The sequence below is a fragment of the Garra rufa genome, chromosome 23, assembly GCF_049309525.1.
Source record: "Garra rufa chromosome 23, GarRuf1.0, whole genome shotgun sequence".
Classification (NCBI taxonomy): Eukaryota; Metazoa; Chordata; class Actinopteri; order Cypriniformes; family Cyprinidae; genus Garra; species Garra rufa.
The window spans coordinates 7,240,048-7,264,838 of record NC_133383.1 but is presented as its reverse complement, the minus strand read 5'-3'; the positions used below and the strand labels follow the sequence as shown (position 1 = coordinate 7,264,838).

Genomic DNA, 24,791 nt, shown 5'->3' with positions numbered 1-24,791 from the left:
ATTATAATACAAGTAAAATTTTTAGTAATGTTGTCTTTTTAGTAGCTAAATATATATACTCAACATATTACTAAAAATATAAGACAATTAAATATTACTACAAATGTAATTAAATTAAAATTATAACTACTATTAATAAATGTTTAGTTTATATGATTTATGATTGATATTAAAATAATTAAAAACATTTTCATAACTTTCACAACATACGGGCTGTCAAACAATTCATCACAATTAATAACATCCAAAATAAAAAATTTCTAAAAACACACCCATGTATATTTTTACAAAAATATTTATATGCACATGTATTTATACTTGTATATAATTTAGATTATTTATAATAATTATATATTAATATATACATGTATGTATGTGTATTTTTTATGTATGTAAACATAAACTTTTTATTTTGGATGCGATTAATCGTTTGACAGCCTTAAATTAAAATAAAAACTAATATTAAAAAATGTGTAGTCTATATCATTTATAAATATGAATTTAAAAAATCTGTAATAGTATCTCAGGGATACTAAAATAGCACTGAATATATCTTAAATGCAACAAAAATAATAAAAGTGTCTGCCGAATACATAAAGTGTTTTATTCCACCTTGACTTTATTCACTTTATTGATTACACTGGTATGATTTTTTTTTGTCCAAACTGTTGAAGCACATTATAAAAAACAGTGTGTGTATCCATAATAATGTTATGTTAATGATGAGTTGAATGGGTGGTGTTTTGAAATGATTGGCGGTTCGAAGTTCCTCCCACTGTATTTTTCATCTCCCAATCACTGCAGCACTGCAGAGGTGCCACAGAGGGACAAAAGCAATGTGACAGCCACTGTATTGTCCAGAACGTCAACTCAGGACATTTGCTTTTTGCTGCATTTGATGATAAATTTGTAGAATCTCTTCGTGCATTATTCAAATGCATTTTACAATTTGTTTAAAATGAGCTCCACTGAGATATGAATGTATGTAAATACGCTTATGAGTATGCAAATAAGTAAATGTGATCTCTCAGGAGCACTGGAGTGCATCTCAGCGAGAAAAATATTAGCTCTTATAAGCAGTCTGCTTGTCTGATGCTTTTTTTAAATAAAAAATACGGCTTGATCTTGTACTCTACATAAAAAAATCTGCATATTTCCTTTATTTAAGATTATTAGGGATATATTATATCACATTACCCTTATTTATTATTATTATTTTATAATAGTGTTATTTAGGCATAGTGTTAGTGATTTGAACAAAAAGGTTTTAAACTTGTTTAGGATTACGAGTCTGAATTGGCCGATTTTGAAAAATACAATACCAGTCAAAAGTTTTTGAACAGTAAGATTTTTAATGTTTTGTTTTTAAAAGTCTCTTCTGCTCACCAAACCTGCATTTATTTGATCTAAAGTACAGCGAGATAGTAATATTGTGAAATATTTTTACTATTTAAAATAACTGCTTTCTATTTGAATATATTTTAAAATATAATTTATTCCTCTGATTTCAAAGCTGAATTTTTAGCATTATTACTCCAGTCTTCAGTGCCACATGATCCTTCAGAAATCATTTTAATATGCTGATTTGCTTTTTAAGAAACATTTATTATTAATATTATTATCATCATCAATATTTAAAACAGAAAAGTACGTTTTTTCAGGATTCTTTGATGAATAGAAAAATCCAAAGATCAGCATTTATCTAAAAAAAAAAAAAGTAACATTATACACTACCATTCAAACGCTTGGAGTCAGTATATTTTTTTTTAATAGAAATTAATACTTTTATTTAGCAAGGATGCTTTAAATTGATCAAAAGTGATGATAACGACATTTATAACGTTAAATGATTTCTATTTCAGATAAATGCTGTTCTTCTGAACTTTCTATTCATCAAAGAAACCTGAAAAAAAAATCTACTCAGCTATTTTCAGCATAATAATAAATGTTTTTGAGCAGCAAATCAGCATATTACAATGATTTCTTAAGGATCATGTGAGACTGAAGACTGGAGTAATGATGCTGAAAATTTTGCTTTGAAATCACAGGAATAAATTACATTTTAAAATATATTAAAATACGTATAAAATAGTTATTTTAAATAGTACAAATATTTAAAAATGTTACTGTTTTTGCTGTACTTTGGATCAAATAAATGCTTCTAAAAACTTCTTTAAAAAACCTTTAAAAATGTTACTGTCAACTGGTAGTGTACATGATTTAATTCCAGATTTTACCTATTTTTTTTAGCTTTAGTGGGGAAAACATGCATTAACATAACAGAAAATAATTGTTTGTCAGCATCGGTCAGAAATTTTATACAGATTCATCCATTTATTTTGGTTCAGATTTGAGCTTTTAAGTGTTGCACAAATTCAATATCATTAAAGTTGATTTTGCAGCATTTTCAGCTTCCCTTCTTAACTTCAAATGCTGTCAAAGCGTCTTCTGCTCCTTCCTTTTTCCTTTCTTTTTCTAATCCCCAGACATCTTCGTCATTTCCCCGTCCTAAGCTCTTTTCGCTCTAAGTTTAGTAGCACTTCTGATCTGACTCTCCTTCGGCTCCAAACACGCAGCGTTAATGGTGCCGTATTGCTTAAATGCTTATGATTGATCCGGGCCTTCAGTTAAAACAAGATGATGAATAATTCATGGGGTTTTCAGACTGCAGTGATAATACAGCTCATTAATATGCATGTCCATGCAGTGCTTCTGTATGAATATGGTTTGAATTATTCTGCTACACTCACTCAGTGGGTTTCCCATCCTGGTGTGAACTAGATCGTTGTTAAATAACTATTCAACAGCCATTCAGTTTGCAATTACAGCACTCGGTTCATTTAATTCCCCATTTTGCCAGTGTTCAACATGTTTAGTCAGAGATTTTTGGCTCTGTTCACAGGTAAATCCCACTTGGCCATCGTTCAGAAGGTGAATAATGAGGGCGAAGGAGATCCGTTCTACGAAGTTCTGGGTCTGGTCACGCTGGAGGATGTTATCGAGGAGATCATCAAATCTGAGATCCTGGATGAGTCTGATCTCTACAGTACGTTCATGCTAGTGATTTTCTTGCTTGTTTTTGAAATTTCCTTGATATGTGACCCTGGACCACTAAACCAGTCATAAGTAGCACAGGTATATTTGTAGTTTTCTTTCATGCCAAAAATCATTAGGATATTATGTAAACATCATATTCCATGAAGATATTTAGTAAACGTCCTACTGTACATTTATCAAAACTTAATTTTGGATTAGTAATATGCATTGCTAAAAACTTCTTCTCAATATTTAGATTTTTTTGCACCCTCATATTTCAGATTTTCAAATAGTTGTATCTTGGCCAGATATTGTCCTATCCTAACAAATCATACATCAATGAAAATCTTATTGACCTCAATTTCAAAAACTAAAATGTTAGTTGAATTTATAAAAATGACCCAGTTCAAAAGTTTTCATACACTTGATTCTAATACTGTGTTCTAACCTGAATGATCCCCAGCTGTGTTTTTTTGTTTTGCTTAGTGATAGTTGTTCATGAGTCCCTTGTTTGTCCTGAACTGTTAAACTGCCTGCTGTTCTTCAGAAAAATCCTTCAGGTCCCACAAATCTTTAGGTTTCCCAGCATTTTTTTGTATTTGAACCCTTTCCAAACAATGACTGTATGATTTTGAGATCCATCTTTTCACACTGAGGACAACTGAGGGACTCATATGCAACTATTACAGAAGGTTCAAACACTCACTGATGCTTCAGAAGGAAAATTGATGCAAATGAGTTCCTCAGTTGTCCTCAGTGTGACAAGATGCATCTTAAAATCATAGTCATTTTATGCCAAAATTCATTAGGGTATTAAGTAAAGATCATGTTCCATTAAGATATTTAGTAAATTTCCTACTGTACATTTATCAAAACTTAATTTGTGATTAGTAATATGCATTGCTAAGATTTTTTGCACCCTCTTATTGTAGATTTTCAAATAGTTGTATCTCAGCCAGATATTGTCCTATCCTAACAAACCATACATCAATGGAAATCTAATTTATTTATAAATATTTCAAAAACTTGACCCTTATGACTGGTTTTGTGGTCCAGGCTTAGATTATTGGTGCCAATGGTTTTAATTATCTACTTTGAATGCTTTTGGGCAACAAGTTGAGTGGTTAATGGCTTTTTTACCTTCTAGCTGACAATCGTAACAGAAAGAAAGTAGATCCCAACAAGAACAAGAGGGACTTTTCTGCTTTCAAACATGAGAGCGAATCCAAAGTCAAGATATCCCCACAACTAATGCTAGCAGCACATCGTTTCCTCGCTACTGGTGAGCTGTTGCATCTATGAGACACCTCAGTCTTTGAGCGTTTGCTATTGTGAATAACCCCTGATTTTTAACACTCCACGTCTTTCCATAGAGGTGAGCCTTTTCAGTTCGCTCCAGATTTCCGACAAGATCTTACTGCGAATCCTCAGGCACCCAGATGTCATTCAGGAGATCAAGTTCAACGAGAACGACAAGCGCTCACAACAGCACTATTTATATCAGCGCGGAAAACCTGTCGACTTTTTCGTCCTCCTCCTTCAGGTAAGTAAAACTGATGCGTGGAGAATTCAGCGGAAAGCTCTGTAGACTTTGGCAGAGTTTGAACACCCACAAATATCCACTCATCTCCCCTGTGTGTGTTATTAAATATTTAGCTTGGTTTAAAAATGCTGTCAGCTACCAGTAAATGCGGCAAAACAGAACAGAAAGTGTGCTAATTCCTTAATAATCATTCAAATGTGAATTGTGCTTGCTATGGGAAATATCACTATTACTGTTGCTTAGACTGTTCAAATTAAACTGAAATGTTTGCTGACTTAAACCATGTGGCTTACTTACTGTAAATGATCAGGTTTATGATTTTCATGTGAGGCAAGATCAATAGAAAATAGACTACCATTCAACAGTTTGGAATCAGTAAGATTTGTAATGTTTTTTAATGGTTATATTCATTCATGTGGTGGCAAAGCTCAAATAATCAGGAAGAAAAAAGTATCACAGGTTCCCAAAAAAATATTAAGCAGTGCAACTGTTTTCAACATTGATAATAAATCAGCATATTAGAATGATTTCTGAAGAATCATGTGACACCGAAGAATGGAGGAATGATGCTGAAAATTCAGTTTTGCATCACAGGAATAAATTAAATGTAAAAGTATATTAAAATAGCAAATTAGTATTTTAAATTGTAAAGTGCATGTATGTATGTATGTATGTATGTATGTATGTATATATATATATATATATATATATATATTTATTTATTTATTTATTTATATTTTTTTTTTTTTTTTTTTTTTTTTTTATAATTGAATGATGGTCATTTGTTGGTAACACTTTACTGTAAGGTTTAATTTGTGACATTAATGTTGACATTACTTAATTGACAATGAACAGACAGTATTTATTAATCTAGGCTAATTTACAGTTGAGATCAAAAGTTTACATTTCCCTTTCAGAATCTGCAAAATGTTCACTATTTTACCAAAATAAGAGGGATCATACAAAATGCATGTTATTGTTTATTTAGTACTGAACTGAGTAAGATATTCCATGTAGTCCACACGAGAAAATAATAGTTGAATTTATAAAAATTAACCTGTTCAAAAGTTTACATACACTTGATTCCTAATACTGTATTGTTACCTGAATGATACACAACTGTTTTTTTTTTTTTCTTGTTTAGTGATAGTTGTTCATGAGTCCCTTGTTTGCCCTGAACAGTTAAACTGCCTGCTGTTATTCAGGAAAATCTTTCAGGTCAAGGGACTTATAAACAACTATCACTAAATAAAACAAACAAAACAAAAAACACAGCTGTGAATTATACAGGTAACAACACAGTATTAAGAATCAAGGGGATGTAAACTTTTAAACATAGTCCTCAAAAGAAAATAATTGTTGAATTAATAGAAATGACCGTATGTAAACATCTTTTATGTGAAATATCTTATTTAGGTCAGTACTTAATAAACAGTAACATGCATTTTGTATGATCCTTCTGATTTTGTTCAAATTTGGTAAAAGATTCTGAAAGGGGGGTGTAAACTTTTGGCCTCAACTGTATATCTCTGTTAATAAATAGTTTGTTCATTATGCATTATATAACGCTAATTTATACTTGAAACTTGAAATCATAAAAATGTGTTAGTATATGCAGAAATGAGCTTAACCTAGATTGTTAAAAAATTCCTCAGTTTTGCATTGAAGGAGGGTCTGGTTCATATTTGGAAAATCACAGAGACTTGAGGATGGACTATTTTGATCTGAGCCAGATCACCCTAGCAACTGCATAGTAACACCCTGGCAGCATCATTGTGTTGACTTGGACAAGCATGTCTCATGGTAATAATATAACCTTTTTTAATAATGAATTGCCTAGTACTGTTTCACTGCATCCGAGAATTTGGGAGATTTAAGAGAAAGAGAAAAGGTCAGACAAGTAGCCTGTTCCCCAGGGCTGGTACCATGTGATTCACCCAATCTGTAACCCCTCACCATTTGACCTTGTGCTGGGGTCTCACTCCCCATGACATTGCTCCAGGGATGCCGGTTGTACATCCGTCCACAAATATCTCTCTCTCTCTGCCTGTCATTGGTCAGAATTTTGAGTAGAGGATTAGATGTGTCTAAAAATAGACCAGATTTTTCTGAAGAAAACACGAGTGGTGCTTTTCTGTGCAAAACTCACTGCAGTGATGCCAGGATGTTATCATTGCTGTGTGGTTGTTTTGTGGTGTTGCAAAGACTTAGACTAGTCTAGTGACTTAGAACGCCATAACGACCACATGGCAATGCCTTGGCAGCCACCTAGAACTTCTTGTTCAAATATACTGATTTTAGTTTCATATTGTTTTTATTTTTTTGATTAAAATATATTTAAAGAATAGTTATGATCCATTTACTACCACTTTTTGAGCATAGACTTAAACTCTCATAAATCTTGAATGCATGGGAGTGCATCTTTAAGCCCTATGAATCCAGTCATAAAAATGGAATTTACTGTATAACGTAGAATGTCATGGAATTTGCCAAATTTGCGATAAATAATTAAATCTAAATGCTATATGGCTATATGAATCCTGCATGTTCTGCATGTTAATGAATGGCACAGACGTGCAGTTTTGTTTACTACACACATACTGAATCGCATGTGCAGTGTTTTTAGCCTCTGCTGTTTCTCAGTACATAAACGATCTCAAGAACTGCTCTGAGAGTTTCTTCATAGGCATTTACCATTTCTTTTTAAAAAACTATCATCATATATGAACAGAAACTTCACAGCAAGCTGTCAAAATTAAAAGTTTGGTTTAACTTGAAGAAAGGGTGACAGAAAAAATAGTACTTAATGTAATGATAGTACTACTAATTATAAACTTATTATTGAAACATTATTTTAAAGGAGTATTTACCAGAAGAAAATATTTACCAGAATTAAATACTGTAAAAATACAGTATTTATATAAAAGTTAAGTTTTTTTCAAATAAAATCAATCAATTAGAGATGTTTTTGAATAGCAATTTTTTTAATGAAATCATTCAAATGGAATCCTCAATTAATAGAAGAGAATTTGGTAAAAATAAAATTGAATTTGAGAAAAAAGGTCTTAAAATTTAATTTTTGTTACACTTTTAATAAATTGCTGTTAAATTGTGTAAGTGTCATGATTTCAGTTAATTAGACATGCTTTTTGTTTAATATTTTTTAATGTAACCATTAAAACACAATATAAAAAATTTAAATGAAAGAAAACAGAATCCAGAAAAATAAAAACAGATTGATAAAATCTTGGCAAATTATTGCTGTAGTAAAATTATTTATTTTTATTTAATTATTTATAATTTATGAGATCTATTTTCCAAAACATGTTTTACTTAAAAACTGCGAGAAAGTCAAAACCAATCTAAAAAAAAAAAAGCTGTGTTCCAAATTTGAAGTTGATATCGCAAAAAAAAAAAAGTAATAGTAAGGTTTTCTTTGGGCACAGTACCAAACGTTTCCACTAGATGAAATTGAATGCACATTTATTTCCAAGTGGTCATTTTTGACCATGAATAGTATAAGTGTGACTGTTTCAAGATAATTTAACCTTTCCAAATCATGTCCATGATTATTTTTAGGTATAGCAAGTTCCAAAACCTTTACCAAGTTTTATACTATTCCGTACCATTCATATACTTTTTTTTTTCAGTCAAAAATGACCAAGTAGCACCAGAGCATTTTCAAGACATTGCAATGCAGTTGCTAGGTGCTTACTGCCACTCTGTCCACTTTACAGTCAAATTTAGATATTACTTGGATCTATCCTTCAATTTGATCAATTTGATTATTATTTTATTTATTTATTTTTGCCTGTTTTATTGTTCGCCAAGCAAAAATTATAAGTCTGATTACTTGGAGAAGTAAAAGCACACCTCTCTGCATAATTTGAGGCATTGTTTGTGGCCGTACACTCTCAGAAAAAAGGTACAAAAGCTGTAACTGCTGCAGTACCTTCACAAAAAGTACAAATATGTACCATTTAGGTACAGTATAGTTCACCTAAAAATGAAATTTTGTAATTAATTACTCAACCCTCATGGCATTCCATATTTATATTTACCACATTAATTATGGAGAGTATCACGATGCATGCACACTCTCAGATTTCATCTAAAATGTCTTCATTTGTGTTCCAAAGATGATCGAAGGTCTTACAGGTTTTGAACGACACGAGGATGAGTAATTATTGACAGTTTCATTTTTGGATGAACTATCCCTTTAAGGTACTAATATTGCACCCTTCAGGGTTCAATAAGGTACAAATGTGTACCTTTTAGAAAGATACTGCCCTAGTGATAGCTTTTGTACCTTTTTTTCTAAGAGAGTAGCACAAACAGCACAAAATGAAACGCATGCAGAGGTTTAATGCTTAGTAATAGAGATTTGAAGTTTGAGCATTATATTGATGCTTTTCTTAGCAAGTACGACTGTTTTAGCGCCGTGTTTTGAGATTGGCACCTCATTGGTGCCCCTCTGCCCTGGTGTCCTGGTGTAGAGTTGCACAGAAGCGACTGTGACCTCACTGTAGGTTTAGCCAGAAGAGGCCCTGGTTCGGACAGGCCTGCCCTTCACTAATTGATCCCTCTTACATAAGAAAGGGATCCTGAACATAGCAGCTCTAATCCCACCCCTTTCTGACAGAAACACACACACACACAATTGAATGCACAACCAATCAAAGCTGTGCACTGTCCGTGCCCTTGTTTTGCGGAACGGTCAAATCAGAGGCGAGATAGATGGAAAGATTCTTGGATGTCCACGCTACAGCAAGCAGATGATACATGTATTCATATTGACTTGTGTTTGAACTTGTATATGGATCAACACAATAGCGTGACCTTTAACCTCTTGCACACTTTCCAGTTGTCTGAATTGAATATATGTGCGGCAGCTTACTTAAGGTGGCTTAAGATTGATGACGGTTAAGGTAGAACGAGCTGTGACAGGTCACAGGGCCGACGTGTCGCACGGGCCCCTGGGGATCAGTAAATCACATCCTGGATTTGCTGTGTGCTCGACGGGGGGTCAGCCAGGACAAGGTTAACCCTTTCAGAACCTCAGTGTGAGTGTTTATCGCAGTCTTAATCATCCCCGCGGCACAATGTCATACGGAGCGCAAGCGCCATGTGTCAGGGAACGTTACGTCACGATGGCCATCAAACCGCACATCTGCTTCAATTCACAAAACTCCTGTGGCTGGTTTACATCTGCTAATTTCTGCCTCTATTTTAATGAGTTTTGAACCTACAGAATTTCAAATGTAAGTAAATGTAAATGTAAGTTCAAAATGATCAAATAATTTATTTAACCTATAATATACAGCTTATTCTAAAACATATTGTAATTGATAATTTCTTATACTTCCATTTAAATTAAAGTATAATAAAGAAAATGTATATTTTATATATATATATATATATATATATATATATATATATAATATATATATATATATATATATATATATATATACAGTGCCTTGCAAAAGTATTCATACCCCTTCATTTTATTTTATTTATTCATAAATTTTATTTATTTTGTTTGTCCACCTGCCTCTTGGGGATTGACCACAAGGGGATTAAGATCTGGGGAGTTTCCAGGCCATGGACCCAAAAATTCAACGTTTTGGTCCCCGAGCCACTTAGTTATCACTTTTGCCTTCTGGCACGGTGCTGGAAAATGCATTGTTCTTCACCAAACTGTTGTTGGATTGTTGGAAGAAGTTGCTGTTGGAGGGTGTTTTAGGTACCATTCTTTATTCATGGCTGTGTTTTGGGCAAAATTGTGAGTGAGCCCACTTCCTTGGATGAGAAGCAACCCCACACATGAATGGTCTCAGGATGCTTTACTGTTGGCATGACACAGGACTGATGGTAGCGCTCACCTTTTCTTCTCCAGACAAGCCTTTTTCCAGATGCCCCAAACAATCGGAAAGAGGCTTCATCGGAGAATATGACTTTGCCCCAGTCCTCAGCAGTCCATTCGCCATACTTTTTGCAGAAGATCAGTCTGTCCCTGATGTTTTTTTTTGGAGAGAAGTGGCTTCTTTGCTGCCCTTCTTGACACCAGGCCATCTTCCAAAAGTCTTGGCCTCACTGTGTGTTCAGATGCGCTCACACCTGCCTGCTGCCATTCCTGAGCAAGCTCTGCACTGGTGGCACTCTGATCCCGCAGCTGAATCCTCTTTAGGAGACCATCCTGGCGCTTGCTGGACTTTCTTGGACGCCCTGAAGCCTTCTTAACAAGAATTGAACCTCTTTCCTTGCAGTTCTTGATGATCCTATAAATTGTTGATTTAGGTGCAATCTTAGTAGCCATAATATCCTTGCCTGTGAAGCCATTTTTATGCAACGCAATGATGGCTGCACGCGTTTCTTTGCAGGTCACCATGGTTAACAATGGAAGAACAATGATTTCAAGCATCACCCTCCTTTTAACATGTCAAGTCTGCCATTCTAACCTATCAGACTGACATAATGATCTCCAGCCTTGTGCTCATCAACATTCTCACCTGAGTTAACAAGACGATTACTGAAATGATCGCAGCAGGTCCTTTAATGACAGCAATGAAATGCAGTGGAAAGTTTTTTTTTTCGGGATCAAGTTAATTTTCATGGCAAAGAAGGACTATGCAATTCATCTGATCACTCTTCATAACATTCTGGAGTATATGCAAATTGCTATTATAAAAACTTAAGCAGCAACTTTTCCAATTTCCAATATTTATGTAATTCTCAACTTTATATATATATACATACATACATACATACATACATATAAAATGTGTCTTATAATACAATAAAAATCTTATAATTTCTTACACTTCTATTTAAATATATTTAAATTAAATTATGAAAATAATAAGTATATTCATACTTTTACAAAGGATTAAAATTTAACAATTCCATTATAATAATAATTACAAATATTTAAAAAAACATTAATATATTTATACTAAATGTGTTAAATGAATAAATATATTAATATTTAATATTTTAGTAATTGAATAATGATGTTTTGGTTGTATTGTATTGTTATATATTAATGTACCTATACTTCTATTTAAATATATTTAAATGAAATTGAGAAAAGAAATATTTTTATGTTTACAAATGATTAATTCCGTAATATATTAATAATTTAAATTATTAGAAAATTATTATATTTATACTTTTAAAATGTTTCAATGTGTTCAGTGAATAAATATATTCAAATTTAATATTTTAGTAATTGAATAATGGTGTTTCAACTTCTAAAAGCAGGTAATTTAAGTTTTAGTAATTAGTGAGTGATGATTTATTGGTAGTATGTTTTTTGTAGCATTATCAACGTTGAAAACATTTTTTGCTGCTTAATATTTCTGTGGAAACCATAATAAATAAATAAACACAATAATTTTTTTAATGAAAATTATAATAATTAATAAAATAATAATAATAAATAATAATAATATATTTATTTATTTTTATGTATTAAATGAATAAATATATTAATTAATATTTTTGTAATTGAATGATGATGCTTTGGCCTTTAAAAACAAGGTAAACCAGGTCTTTATCAAATACGTGACAAATAATAGTGAATTGTTTTTGTTTTAAAATGTATTTTATAATTTCTTATAATTCTATTTAAATATATTTAAATTAAATTGAGAAAATAAATATATTTATACTTTTACAAATTATGAACAATTAATAATTTAATTTAATTATTACAATTATTTCCCAAAAAAATCAGGATTTATTTGAAAGGGAGATCATTTTTAGTATTATAAATGTCTTTACAATCACTTTTGATCAATTTAATACATCTTTGCTAAATGAAAGTATCAATTTCTTTAAATAAAAAATCTTACTGACGTTTTAAACGTCATGAATGTAAAGATAGTACTAGTAGTAGTAGTAGTTCTAGTACTAGTATTTCTGTCAATAATGTTTTACTCTAGTATACAAAAAACACTGTCAACACTATTTTAACACCTTTTTTGTTTTGTGTTATGAAACTTGATTTGGCTCAGATTTGCTGGCGTAACAGAAAGCAGCAAAGTGTCGGCGAGTTTTGTTTGTGTTTGTGAGTGTCTACCTGAATATAGATAACAGAGCAGAGGAGCCTCAGATAGAGTGACAGGATCCGTGTGTCGTGCAATCCGAGTGCCGCAGATCCGGTTACGTTTTTCTGAGAATGAGAGGAAAGCTTGACTCTCCACTGGGGTGGAAAATGGGACAAATATGACGCCTGAGATGTTGGAAAATGTGTGTGTTCGCTCGAATGTGATGTGACACGCGACATGCGCTCTGTCCTGGTTTCAAACTACTGAAAGTACTCACCTCACACTCCTTGTGGGAGTTTCTGTGGGGTTTTGTGTCATTCGTCTTTAATTATGGAGGCGCAACTGGTTGTTCTTCAAGGAAATGGTTAAGGTTTCAAAATAAGATGCTTTTGACTTAAATGATTTGTAAGCATTTTTTTTTAAATGCAGTTTAAAAAAAATTATTTAAGAACAAACCAGTGGGGGAGCGCTTTAGATTTCAGTATCTTGAAGAACAACATGCAAAGCCACAAAGGTTTTATTGACAATGTGTTTATTTGATTATAGGACTGCATTACCGATTATTTTGGTAATCGAGTATTCAGTCGATTATTCTGACATTAATCTAGTAATCGGATAATTAAAATGCATTTTTTTGTGGTAATAAAAATGGACTTAAGCAAACAATAGCCTTCAAAATGACTTAAAATACATATATAATAGCAATGAGGCAATAATAATAATCAGTTCAAATAAAGTATCATATGGTTATTGGACAAAACGATTAAAATACATTAATGCATTACTGAAGCAATTTTAGGATGATTTTATTGAAAATGGCTGAAAAATCATAAATACAACCACTAGTAATATTATTTAATGATTTAATTACTTTTGACCAATAGGTGGCGCTGTTATCAAATCGATGTGGCGTGTTCTGTGCGTGGTGACAATGGCAAACACAAAGTTTGATGTCAATAAAGAGATACAGCCTCTGATGTATTCTGGCATAATGCCTCAAATTTGTTGCATTGCTATACAAAAACTGTTTTGTCTATCAACATAAAATCCATAACTTTTTGTCAACACAGTCTAAAGATGATCTGACTTGATTTTAGTGAAACTGATCAATGGTTGAGTAATCAAGTAAGTTTTTCAACATAAATGAAAATGGCAGACAAAGTTTGGCCGACTATGGAATAATTGTTATTTATGTTGTTGGCATGACCCAATGAATTTTTATTTTGAGACGATTTATTACAAAAGGCTAATGCAATCAAAAGTTATCATCATTTTTGGTAATTTCATCATTAATGGTTAATGAATGGTTTGTCACTTTTGACCAATAGGTGGCGAAGTTACCAAATTGATGTGGCGTGGTCAGTGTGGGGTGAAAATGAATACAAGGTTTGGTGTCAATTTGTCAAAGCCTAACAGAGATACAGCCTAAGATGCAGTTTTGCATGATTACAGCAAATTTGTTAATGTGTTAAACAATAACCGTTTCATGTATCGTCACGAAATCCATAACTTTTTGCCAGCATGGTCTGAAGATGATCTAAGTCAAGTTTGGTGAAAATTGGATCAACGGTCTAGGAGGAGTAAAAAAGTAGGTTTTCAGCATAAATCAATATGGCAGGAAGTTCAGCTGACTATATAATTTTTATGTTACCAGCATGACCCTAGGAATATATAGAGATCACTTTCATTACAAATAGGCCAATTTATGAAAATGTTATTAGCATTTTTTGGAAATTTCTTTAACTTTTGGCCACAAGGTGGTGCTGCCCCCAAAGTTTTTGAGTACTGTCAGAGCATGGTGCTGAAGACACACTAAGATTTATAACGATATGCCAATGCGCGGGAAAATAGGTTTGACTGTTCCACCAAATCTAAAGAGACCAGTTTTATGATTTTTGGCCAAACCATTCAAAAGTTATAAGCTAAAATATAAATTTTTCATATCTACTGACCATTAGGCGGTGCTGCGCCTAAATGGTCCTGGTGGCCTCAGGTCATGGTTGTTATAACATACACCAAGTTTGGTCTCAATATGCCAAACCACTACGGAGATATAGCCTCACATCCATTTTTGCCAGCATCATCTGAAGAGTCTAATTTGGTGAAAATTGGTCTAGAGGAGTTTTAAAAAGTAGGTTTTCAGCATAAATCAAAATGGCGGACAGGAAGTTTAGCTGACTATGACAAAACTAGTATCTATGTTCTTGGCATTGCCCAAGGAATATATTGAGACCAGTTTCATTACTATAGGTCAATTCAAATGTTATTAGCCTTTTTTGAAAATTCTTTATAACTTTTGGCCACAAACCTTTTAAATCCTGTCAGAGCATGGTGCTAAAAACACATACCAAGTTTTGTAATGATATGCCAATGCATTTGTAAAACAGCATTTTTTAAATTTTGTAATGCATTTTATGACAAAATTCAAAATGGCCGACATGGGAAAATGGGTTTGACTCAGCGTGTTCCACAAAAATCTTAAGAGACCATTTTTGTGATTTTTGGCCAAACCATTCAGAAGTTACAAGCAAAAATATCCATTTTACATATCTCCTGATCCATTACGTGCCGCTGGGCCGAAACTGTGCAGCTGGCCTCATGGTCATGGTCAGGAAAAAAAAACTTCTAGACCTTATGGTTCAAAAGGACAAATGGTGGTGCTAGTTTGAGTTAGTTAATGTTAAAACTGTCCTCTATCTATGTGCCAAATTAAACAACTTTCCCACTAGCAGTTACTCGACACGGTCAAAATGAATCGAGGAATCGTGACAGTCCTATTCGATTACATCTTGCAAAGCAGTTCTCATTTATGTGGTTGTCTTTATGATTGTTTCCAAATTATTTGAAATACATATAACACAATGTCCTGCAGACCTGACTTTGATTAATTAAACTAATTAACTCAATGTCTTTCAGGGTCGGGTGGAAGTTGAGGCTGGAAATGAGAATATGAAGTTTGAAACGGGTCCTTTCTCTTATTATGGAGTCATGGCACTGACTACACCATGCCTGGGTGAGTATTTTTGCTTGATTTTGACTGAAGATTGTAAAACATTCCCACTTAAAGAAATAGTTAATTTAAAAGAACAGTCAAACCCAAAAATTAAAATCCTGTTATCATTTACTCACCTGAGTGTCGTTCAAAAACTTTACATTCTTTCTACTGAGGCTTGAAAGCTTCTCAGTCATTATAATTGCATGGAAAAGCAACCTGCGCAGTTTCAGATGAGTAAATGCTGACAGAATTTCTAATGTGATATACATCAGGTTGATTTATGGCACTGATGATGTGTCTGTTGATACCTTTGCTGCCCCAGCTTTAGTTTAAGTGATGGATCTTGTCAGCACTGTGTTTTTTTTAGCCTCCCAGTGCACTTTGTCATGATCTGTCATTGTAAGTTTAGTCTTCTGTATTACATAATAACCCTGGGGCTGCTGTTAGGGGACTAAACGGGACACATTTGACTGCAGGGACATCTGCTGGCTGAGCGTCACTGTGTATAATGATGCTGTCTGATTCTGTTCTTCACCTCCAGCTGTGCCGCAGCCCATCCATGTGCCAAATGTCACATTTATGTGCTTAGTGTGTGTCTAAATGTGTAGCTACGTGTGCTTTGAGAAACATTGCGTAAAAGACGAGGGTTCATGTGACTGATCCGATGGCATTTACTCACCCTCATGTCCTTTCAAAGCTTGTATTTTCTTTCAGCCTTGAAACCCAAAAGAAGACATTAGCAGAATGTCCAAGCTGCTTTTTTCCACATATTGCTAATGGATGGGGATTCATTCATACCATAAAAATCTGCAAAATCCAAGTCTTCCGAAGCCAACCCTATTGTAATTGTTAGAATGGTCACAGATCCGCGATCTCCACTTAAAACCGATCGTGCAGACCAAACCATAAGTCGTTGAGTCTTGAAACTTGGAGGGATGGTAGTACTCACACTGCCTACAACGTGACCAAGGCTCACCACAATCAGTCTAACGGTGGTGCTACAGCGATCAAAAGTACACGTGCAAACTAGTCCTATGTTTTTCGCTCGTTTGGAAACCAGTGCAGAACGATTTTCTGAAGAGTGAATATCAATAATGATAAAAAAAAGTTGAACTTTCGGCTCACCGTCGCAAAGAGCCGACAAAATGTTTGAAAGGGGCAGAGCTAGTTTTAGTAAAATGTCTATAACTCTTGAACAGAATGAGATATCTTCGCCAAACTCAGAACACTTATGTAAGAGATCAATCTGAGGTCACGGAATAAAAATCGCGGAGCTTGGCCACTTGGTGGTACTATAAGAGTGGGAAAAAAACATAAGAATAGCTATAACTGCACAACCATTTGTCCTTTCAACAAGGAAATTGGTGTGCATAGTCTTGGTATATAGTGCCACAGGTGTTTATAAGGACATTTGCGTATCTCAAAAAACATGTCTGCAGTTGGCAAATGAATTTTGAGCACCTGTTAGGTTAACCGATCAGAATTAAACTCTGTGGGCCTGTTTGACTTACGGCCCCAAAGGTCTGAGAGATATTTTAAAGAAATCACATTTCTAAGAGCTTAAACAATTGTATGCTGCAGTTTTTTGCAAATATGCACAATATATTCATATTACACGATAGAACTCGAATCACTGCTGTCAATCAAATTGTTTGTTAAATGATCAAAAGCCTACTTTTGCAATCTAGTCCTAGGTTTCCCGCTCAATCTAGAGAAAAAAAACTGCTGTACAATTCTCTGGACTCTCTAGGTCAATAATTATCAAAAGAAATGTTGAAATGTACCCTTTGGAAAGCTATAAATGGGGTCATTTAGAAAAGGGGCCTGTCCAAATGTACCCAAATACCTATAAATCCTAAACGAAAACTCAAAACTTCATGAAACTGGTTGAGCATATGCGATGAAGGATTCTAAACAAGCATGCAACATTTAATGCAAGTTTGATCAGTCATAAATGTTAAATATCATCAGATTTCTATGGTAAATTATCTGGATTTGCCAAAAAAATAATTGATTTAGGTGGTTACAGCCTGGTAATCGCTGCTTGCAGCTATATATTGAGTTAGATTTTTACAATTAATAATTTGGTTTTCATTTGGTTCTTGAATCCGCTTGAGTCCACTGTTTTATTTTAACAGACCCTAATTTTTGGTCTGTTACTAAAAAAAATTTGTTCAGAATAAAAAGGAAAGTATATGTAGTATGGACCACTTTTACGGTGCTTTTGATTCATTTTTGAAACTTGTTGGCAATGTGAAGTCCATTTTTCTTGCATGTAAAAGAGCAGCTTGGATATTTCGCGAAATATCTACATTTAGGTTCCACTGAAGATAGGAAGTCATACAAGTTTTGGATTATGTCTTTAATGTCACCAGAATATATAAATATTTTCAAAGGCAAGGTTGGTAGCATAGCATTACACCTTCAAAGAAAATCTGATGTTCCCGTAGTGTTTTATAATGAGGGATTTGTACCTTCAGCAGCTCTCAGCAGGATGTTAATGGCGTGTTTAAAGAGCTTCTCTGTCTCTCCTCTGCTCTGGCTCTCTCCCATCCTTCTCAGCTGTCACCCCCCCTCTCTCTCCTTCCGTGGTGTCGCCTCGTCCGCGCCGCCTTTCGCTTAAGAGGTTTTCTCTGTTCTCGCGATTCCCAGGTAAATGCCCTGCATGCTGGGTGCTAACTCAGGGATGTAGGGGTAGCCAACATGGGGGCGGAGTGGGACAGGAGCTAGTTTAAAAGGAAAAATAACCTTTATCACGCTATGACCCCTTGTCCAGCAAGTTCACATTTTATTTATTTATGTGTTTATTTACAGTGGATTCTAAAGCCTGCCTACACAAACAAATTCTAAAATCTAAAGCAATTGAAAATAGTTCAAGTGCAAAATTCATTTTTAGGAAATAGTCAGTATTTTCCAGTTAAATTTGTGCTTGCGTTAATTCAAAACATTCAAAATGTTAAAAATTTTTGACATTGTTGATTTCAAACTTATCACAACTTGTCTTGAAAGGACATGTTCAAATGTGTGCAAGCCTAAATGAGATAAAATTTTAGAAAATAATGCTATTATTTTCTTTCTTTTTTTTTGGTTTATGGTTTGCATTCAGAATAGCTGAAATATAGCATATTGCTTTTACTGTACTGTTATAGTTCTTTTTAGTCCTTTAAATATACAAGAAGAATGCAAAAATCATTATAAAATTGAGAAACGGGCTGAATTTTTATTTTATTGTTTTATTTAGTGAGTTAAAGGTTGTTTCAAAACCTAGACGGCAAATTTAGGCATTGTATGAATTGTACTAAAAAGCAATTTCAGTATTGCATAATAGTTCTATAAAAAATATTTCAATTTCAATTAAAAAAATGCACATGCAAAATATATATGTATATTTTTTTGTTTTAAGTTACAAAGTCAGAATTGTGAGATTTGAATTCACAATTCTGACCTTTTTGTTGCAATTCTGACTTTTTTTTTTTCTATGAATTGGGATAAACTCACAATTGCGAGTTATAAAATCCAATTTTGAGGGTGAAAAAAGACTGGTTAATAAAAGACTGACTTAATAACTCGGAATTGTATGTTATAGAGTCACAATTGCAAGATATTAACTCGCTAATCTTAGAAAAAAATTTCAGTGACATTATATCTCTTAATTCTTACTTTATAACTCGCAATTGCAAGTTTATATCTCACAATTCTGAGAAAAAAATTGCAATTGCAAGAAAAATGTCAGAATTGTGAGATTTAAAAAAAAGTTGCAATTAGTTGTATTTTTTATTCAGTGGCATTCTGTGTATTCCACAGAATACAGTTTGATCATAAAACGTTTATTTTATCCAGTTTTTGTATGCACTATGTACTCATTTTAGTTTTAAGTTCAAATGGAGGCTTGCTGGACTGATTGGCTCTGGCGTTGTCCTCTTAAGCTCAATCTTTAAAGAGCTCTTTTGTTCTAACCACTAACACACTCACCCTGCTGCCTGCGTCAATGCCTGTCCATCACACCTGACCTCCTGCAACTGAACACAACATTCACACCCCCCTGAAGATTCAGTCCTACTCCATTCAGAGTTGCCTTAGTATCAGAATATACTAGAAAACATGCCATGAGCGTTGTGAGGCTTAATGAAGATATATTTGTAATGTCATGATGAAACGGGACCGTTGTTTATTTGGATGAATAAATATATATAATAATACATTATTAGACTGACGAAGTGTTACAGTTGAGGTCAAAAGTTTACATCCGCCTTTCAGAATCTGCAAAATGTTAATTATTTTACCAAAATAAGAGGGATCATACAAAATGCATGTTACTGTTTATTTAATGCTGACCTGACTAAGATATTTCACATTAAAGTCCACAAGAGAAAATAATTAATAAAATGACCCCGAAAAAGTCAAAAGTTTACATATACTTGATTCCTAATACTGAATTACTGACCCACAGCTGTTTGTTTTTTTTTGTTTAGTGGTAGTTGTTCATGAGTCCCTTGTTTGTCCTGAACAGTTAAACTGCCCGCTGTTCTTCTGAAAAATCCTTCAGGTCCCACAGAATCTTTGGTTTTGTGTATTTGAACCCTTTCCAACAAGTACTGTATGATTTTGAGATCCATCTTTTCACACTGAGGACAACTGAGGGACTCATATGCAGCTATTAAAGAAGGTTCAAATGCTAACTGATGCTTCAGAAAGAAAAACGATACAAGAGCCAGGGGGTGAAAACTTTTGAACAAAATGGGGATGCATACATGCAAGACAAAATAAGTTACATTTAATATAAATGTTTTCACCCCCTGTTCTTAATGCATCGTTTTTCTTTCTGAAGCATCAGTGAGCATTTGAACCTTCTATAATTGTTGTATATGAGTCCCTCAGTTGTCCTCAGTGTGAAAAGATGGATCTCAAAATCATACAGTCATTGTTGGACAGGAATCAAAATACTCAAAATGCTGGAGAACCAAAGAATCTGTGGGACCTGAAGGATTTTTCATCAACAACTGTCACTAAACAGCAAAAAAGAGCTGTGGATCATTCAGGTCACAACACAGTATTAAGAATCAAGTTTATGTAAAGTTTTGAACGGGGTCGTTTTTATAAATTCTATTTTTTTTCTCTTGTGACTTTAATGTGAAATATCTTATTCAGGTCAGTAAATAAACAATAGCATGCATTTAGTATGATCCTTCTCATTTTAGTAAAATAATTAACATTTAGCAGATTCTGAAAGGTGGATGTAAACTTTTGACCTCAACTGTAAATACTTGTGGTACAGTGTTATCGTTAACTAAACCTAAAATTAGAAATGTTTTGAACAAAATTAATGTTAACACCAATAAAATAGTATAAAAAAGTGGTATAGGTTAGCTATAACTAAAACTGAAATAATTAAAATTAAATAGACACTTTAGCAATTAAATTGCTAAACATTGACAAAAATGACAATAAAAATAAAAACCAAAAATATTTACAAAATGGCTTTAAAATACTAAAATCACAATCACACTAAAGTCCTACAATTTGAAAACATTCCATGAAGGTTAATATAGCATTTTTTGTTTAATATCTAGGCCTAAAAATATTAACAAACAGCTATGAATTTAAAAATCCACTTTTTTGTACTATCTGTCTTTTATTTTCTTCTATCCAGCTTATTCTTTAATGCGTAAGTAAGCCTGTGGGTGAGACTTACGGTTCATTAATAAATAAAATGTTAATAAATAAAGAACAAACAGTAAAACTGTTTGCACTACAACTATAAGATAATACATTAAAATAATATGGTAAGACACACCAATTTGCAATATCAAGCAGCAGCTGGACGCGATAAAACCGGAAGCCAGAACCGCTTTTGCAGAAGGCCGCCCACTCTTACAGGAAGAAAAAGGTGCTAAAATACGCTATTTGAAAGTTAAAAAACCTATTTTGACCAACGCTGTCGACATAAGTGCAATGAAGTATAGTCAAATACTAAGGCAATTTTCCGATATCACCGAAATTTTGGTGATATCGCTGTGATGATTGGTTTCGTCAGCAACTCTTAATGAAACTGACTAAAAAAAACTACACTGAGAGCACTCGAGCGACATGAAAATACTAGATCACTTCTGTTATTATCAATAAACTTCATGCTGCGTCCCAATTCGCATACTATCCATCCTAAATAGTATTCGAAAATTGAATTAGTATGTCCCAAATCGTAGTATGTTTAAAAAAGTATTCCAAAGATTCCCGGATGGTCTACTACTTAACTTAGGAATTCGAAGTGCGGATCAATGCACACTCTTACGGCTAATATTGCCACATTGCGCGGTGAACAAGGATTCGGTTAGAACTACAAACACGCATAAAAAGTGTTAAAAAAAAACTACAAACATGGAGGATATGCGCGACCAACGGACAGGTAGAGAAAGGGGATTGAGTGATAAATAATCAGTGTGTAACCTGATCAATTTTTTTTAAAGGTTATCCGTGTTATATTTCATGTGCAGCAACATTATGAACTTTTATAATGATAGGTTTGGTCATTAACGTTTAAATGCATAATTATGCAAACACAAGAGTAGTTCTCGGCATGAAAGAATCGTGAAAGAACGTGCCTCTTCATTTTTCTCTAATACGGTAGGAAATTAAATGAAATTAAATGTAACTGTGATGATTGACAGGGCAGTTTAAACAGTGACAGGATTCAGGTAACTAAGCAACAGAGTGTCCCTTAAAGAAGCAGTTATGACGAAGTAGTGTGTCCCAAAGCTTGCCTACTATTCTGCTACAAACTCAAAAGTATGTACTTTTTCTCCACAAAAAGAGTACATACTTTTAGGACATAGTATAAGTAGGCGAATTGGGACACAGCATGCGTGTTTTGCTGTGTAAACGAAATTGATAATAACCGCAGAGTTCTAGTTGATCACACTGCGTCGTTCGCAATGTAAACAGAGAAAAATCTCTCATGTTTGTACTAGTAACCATGTGCTTCTGAGTCAGCTGTGCGTTTTTGTCCGCATCAGTCAGCATTCATTTATTGTCTGTTATGTCGCAGTAAAACCTGTCAAATCCCATGCACAAACACAAGTGCTGCAGTGACTGTTGCAGGTAGTTCATAAAAGCAACTGTAGAGGGCGCTAGAGTATTAACATTACAGTACTGATCCCACAGTAAGAGATAATCAAGGTTATGGACATCCTCTACTCTTTACAGTCACATACTAACGTTATAGTAATGAATAGTACTCTATATTATAATCTATGCTTCTCCAGTGTAACCAAACTAATGCTGCTCATACACAAATGCACGTCTGAAATGACCATCCAATCATTTGCTATAGTCTTTCCATTCGTTTCAAATGTGATGTGAGTTGTTTGTTGCTCCTTGTGTATTGTTGTGCTGTCCCTCTCATCAATGATATCATTTCACTAGTGTTTTATGTCTTTAGACTTGCTACATTTGTGTCTGTGTGATTTCATGGAGTCTTGTTTCATCTGTGTGAGTGTTTGTAAGCAGTCGTGCCGTGACATGAACTGATGGTCTTTCTGTGCGTTCCAGAGTTTCGCTCCCCGTCTCACATGAGCGGTCTGAACCGCTCGGCGTCTCTGAGCTGCACGGAGAGAGTGGACTCGGTGTCCATCAGCGGCAGTAACAGTCAGCTCAATAACAGCCCTGTGGCACAGTACGCCCCTGATTTTAATGTGCGGGCCCTCACTGACCTCCAGTATGTGAAGGTATGTTATGTCTGTAAACAGCCGATAACAACGTTTCAGTCTGGTCTATACACAACTGTGTGTATGACTTAAAAAACAAACCTGGAATATAGCACATGGGTTGTTTGGACTGTTTTTATGATGCTTTTTTCATGCTTGACTTTCTCTTTAATATAAGAAATTGTGTTATATAGGTTTATATGCATTATATATCGGTCACCATGCTCTCTAAATTTAGCATTAGCCATTAAAAAACTGTTTATTTTATTTATGTTTATAGTTTTCATAATTTTAATAATGTCTTAATTTTAGTAAGTTATATCTGAACAGTGAGTGTCTACATTAGAAGCTGTTTTTTAAAAGTTTTTAAAATTTGCATTTAATAAAAAAAAAACAATAAAATGATTAAATATTATTACAATTAAAAACACAGTAAAAGTGTTGCAAAAAATATTATTACATTTAAAAATAAGTCTTTTCTATTTTGAAAATATTTTAAAACATGATTTATTCCTGCGATCCAAATCATTACTACAATCTTTAGTGTCACACGATTCTTTAGAAATTGTAATAATTTAAATTATAATATGTTAATTTGCTGACCAGATATGTAGATAGCGATAAAATATAAATGTATTTAATATATATATATATATATATATATATATATATATATATATATATATATATATAAACAATTTAGCAATTTAATTATAAATTATTTATAAATTATTAATAATTTAATTATAATATGCTAATTTGCTGCTTAGATATATAGATGGCAATAAAATATAAATGTATTTAATATTAGGAAGCATATTATTATTGTTGTTGTTAATAGTTTTTAAATATTTATTTGAGCCAATTTAAAATTAAATATTACAATTTTTATATATATATATATATATATATATATATATATATATTTAATTTTAAATTGGCTCAAATAAATGTACATACACATACATTTTAGTAATTTAGTTAATTATAACTTATTTAGTAATTATTAATTATAAATTATCAAAATTTAGAATTTAATTAGAATATGCTAATTTGCTGCTCAGCGATTAAATATACATTTATTTAATGTTAAGTGGCTTGTTGTTAATAGTTTCAAAATATTTATTTAGGTTTTATATATGTATATATACACACACACAAACACACAATTTTTTTTTAATAATAAATTGATCGAATTTAATAATTATTGTTTTCATTGTTTCATTTTTGTTAATACTAATTTAGACTAAGTTTAAATTTTGAAATATATATTATTGTCGTTGTTTATATATATATATATATATATATATATATATATATATATATATATATATATATATATATATATATATGTTGTTTTTGAAAAAAATATTTGGGTTAAGTTTAATTTTAAAAATTATATATTTAAAATATATATATATTAGTATGTATTACTAATAGTAAATAAATGTTTTGTTGTCATTGCC

The 24,791-nt window shown here is 32.9% G+C and overlaps 1 protein-coding gene across 1 annotated transcript in view; it reads left to right on the top strand.

Annotated features, from left to right (window-relative positions):
* cnnm4a (cyclin and CBS domain divalent metal cation transport mediator 4a) overlaps positions 1–23,569 on the top strand; it is a 26,268-nt gene extending 2,699 nt beyond the window's left edge. The window contains exons 2-8 of the mRNA XM_073830230.1: positions 2,903–3,046; positions 4,184–4,318; positions 4,410–4,579; positions 15,547–15,643; positions 18,188–18,277; positions 23,171–23,346; positions 23,564–23,569. Coding sequence (XP_073686331.1) covers positions 2,903–3,046; positions 4,184–4,318; positions 4,410–4,579; positions 15,547–15,643; positions 18,188–18,277; positions 23,171–23,346; positions 23,564–23,569 — 818 coding nt within the window. The remainder of the gene's footprint in view (positions 1–2,902; positions 3,047–4,183; positions 4,319–4,409; positions 4,580–15,546; positions 15,644–18,187; positions 18,278–23,170; positions 23,347–23,563) is intronic.
* The last annotated feature ends 1,222 nt before the right edge of the window (positions 23,570–24,791 follow it).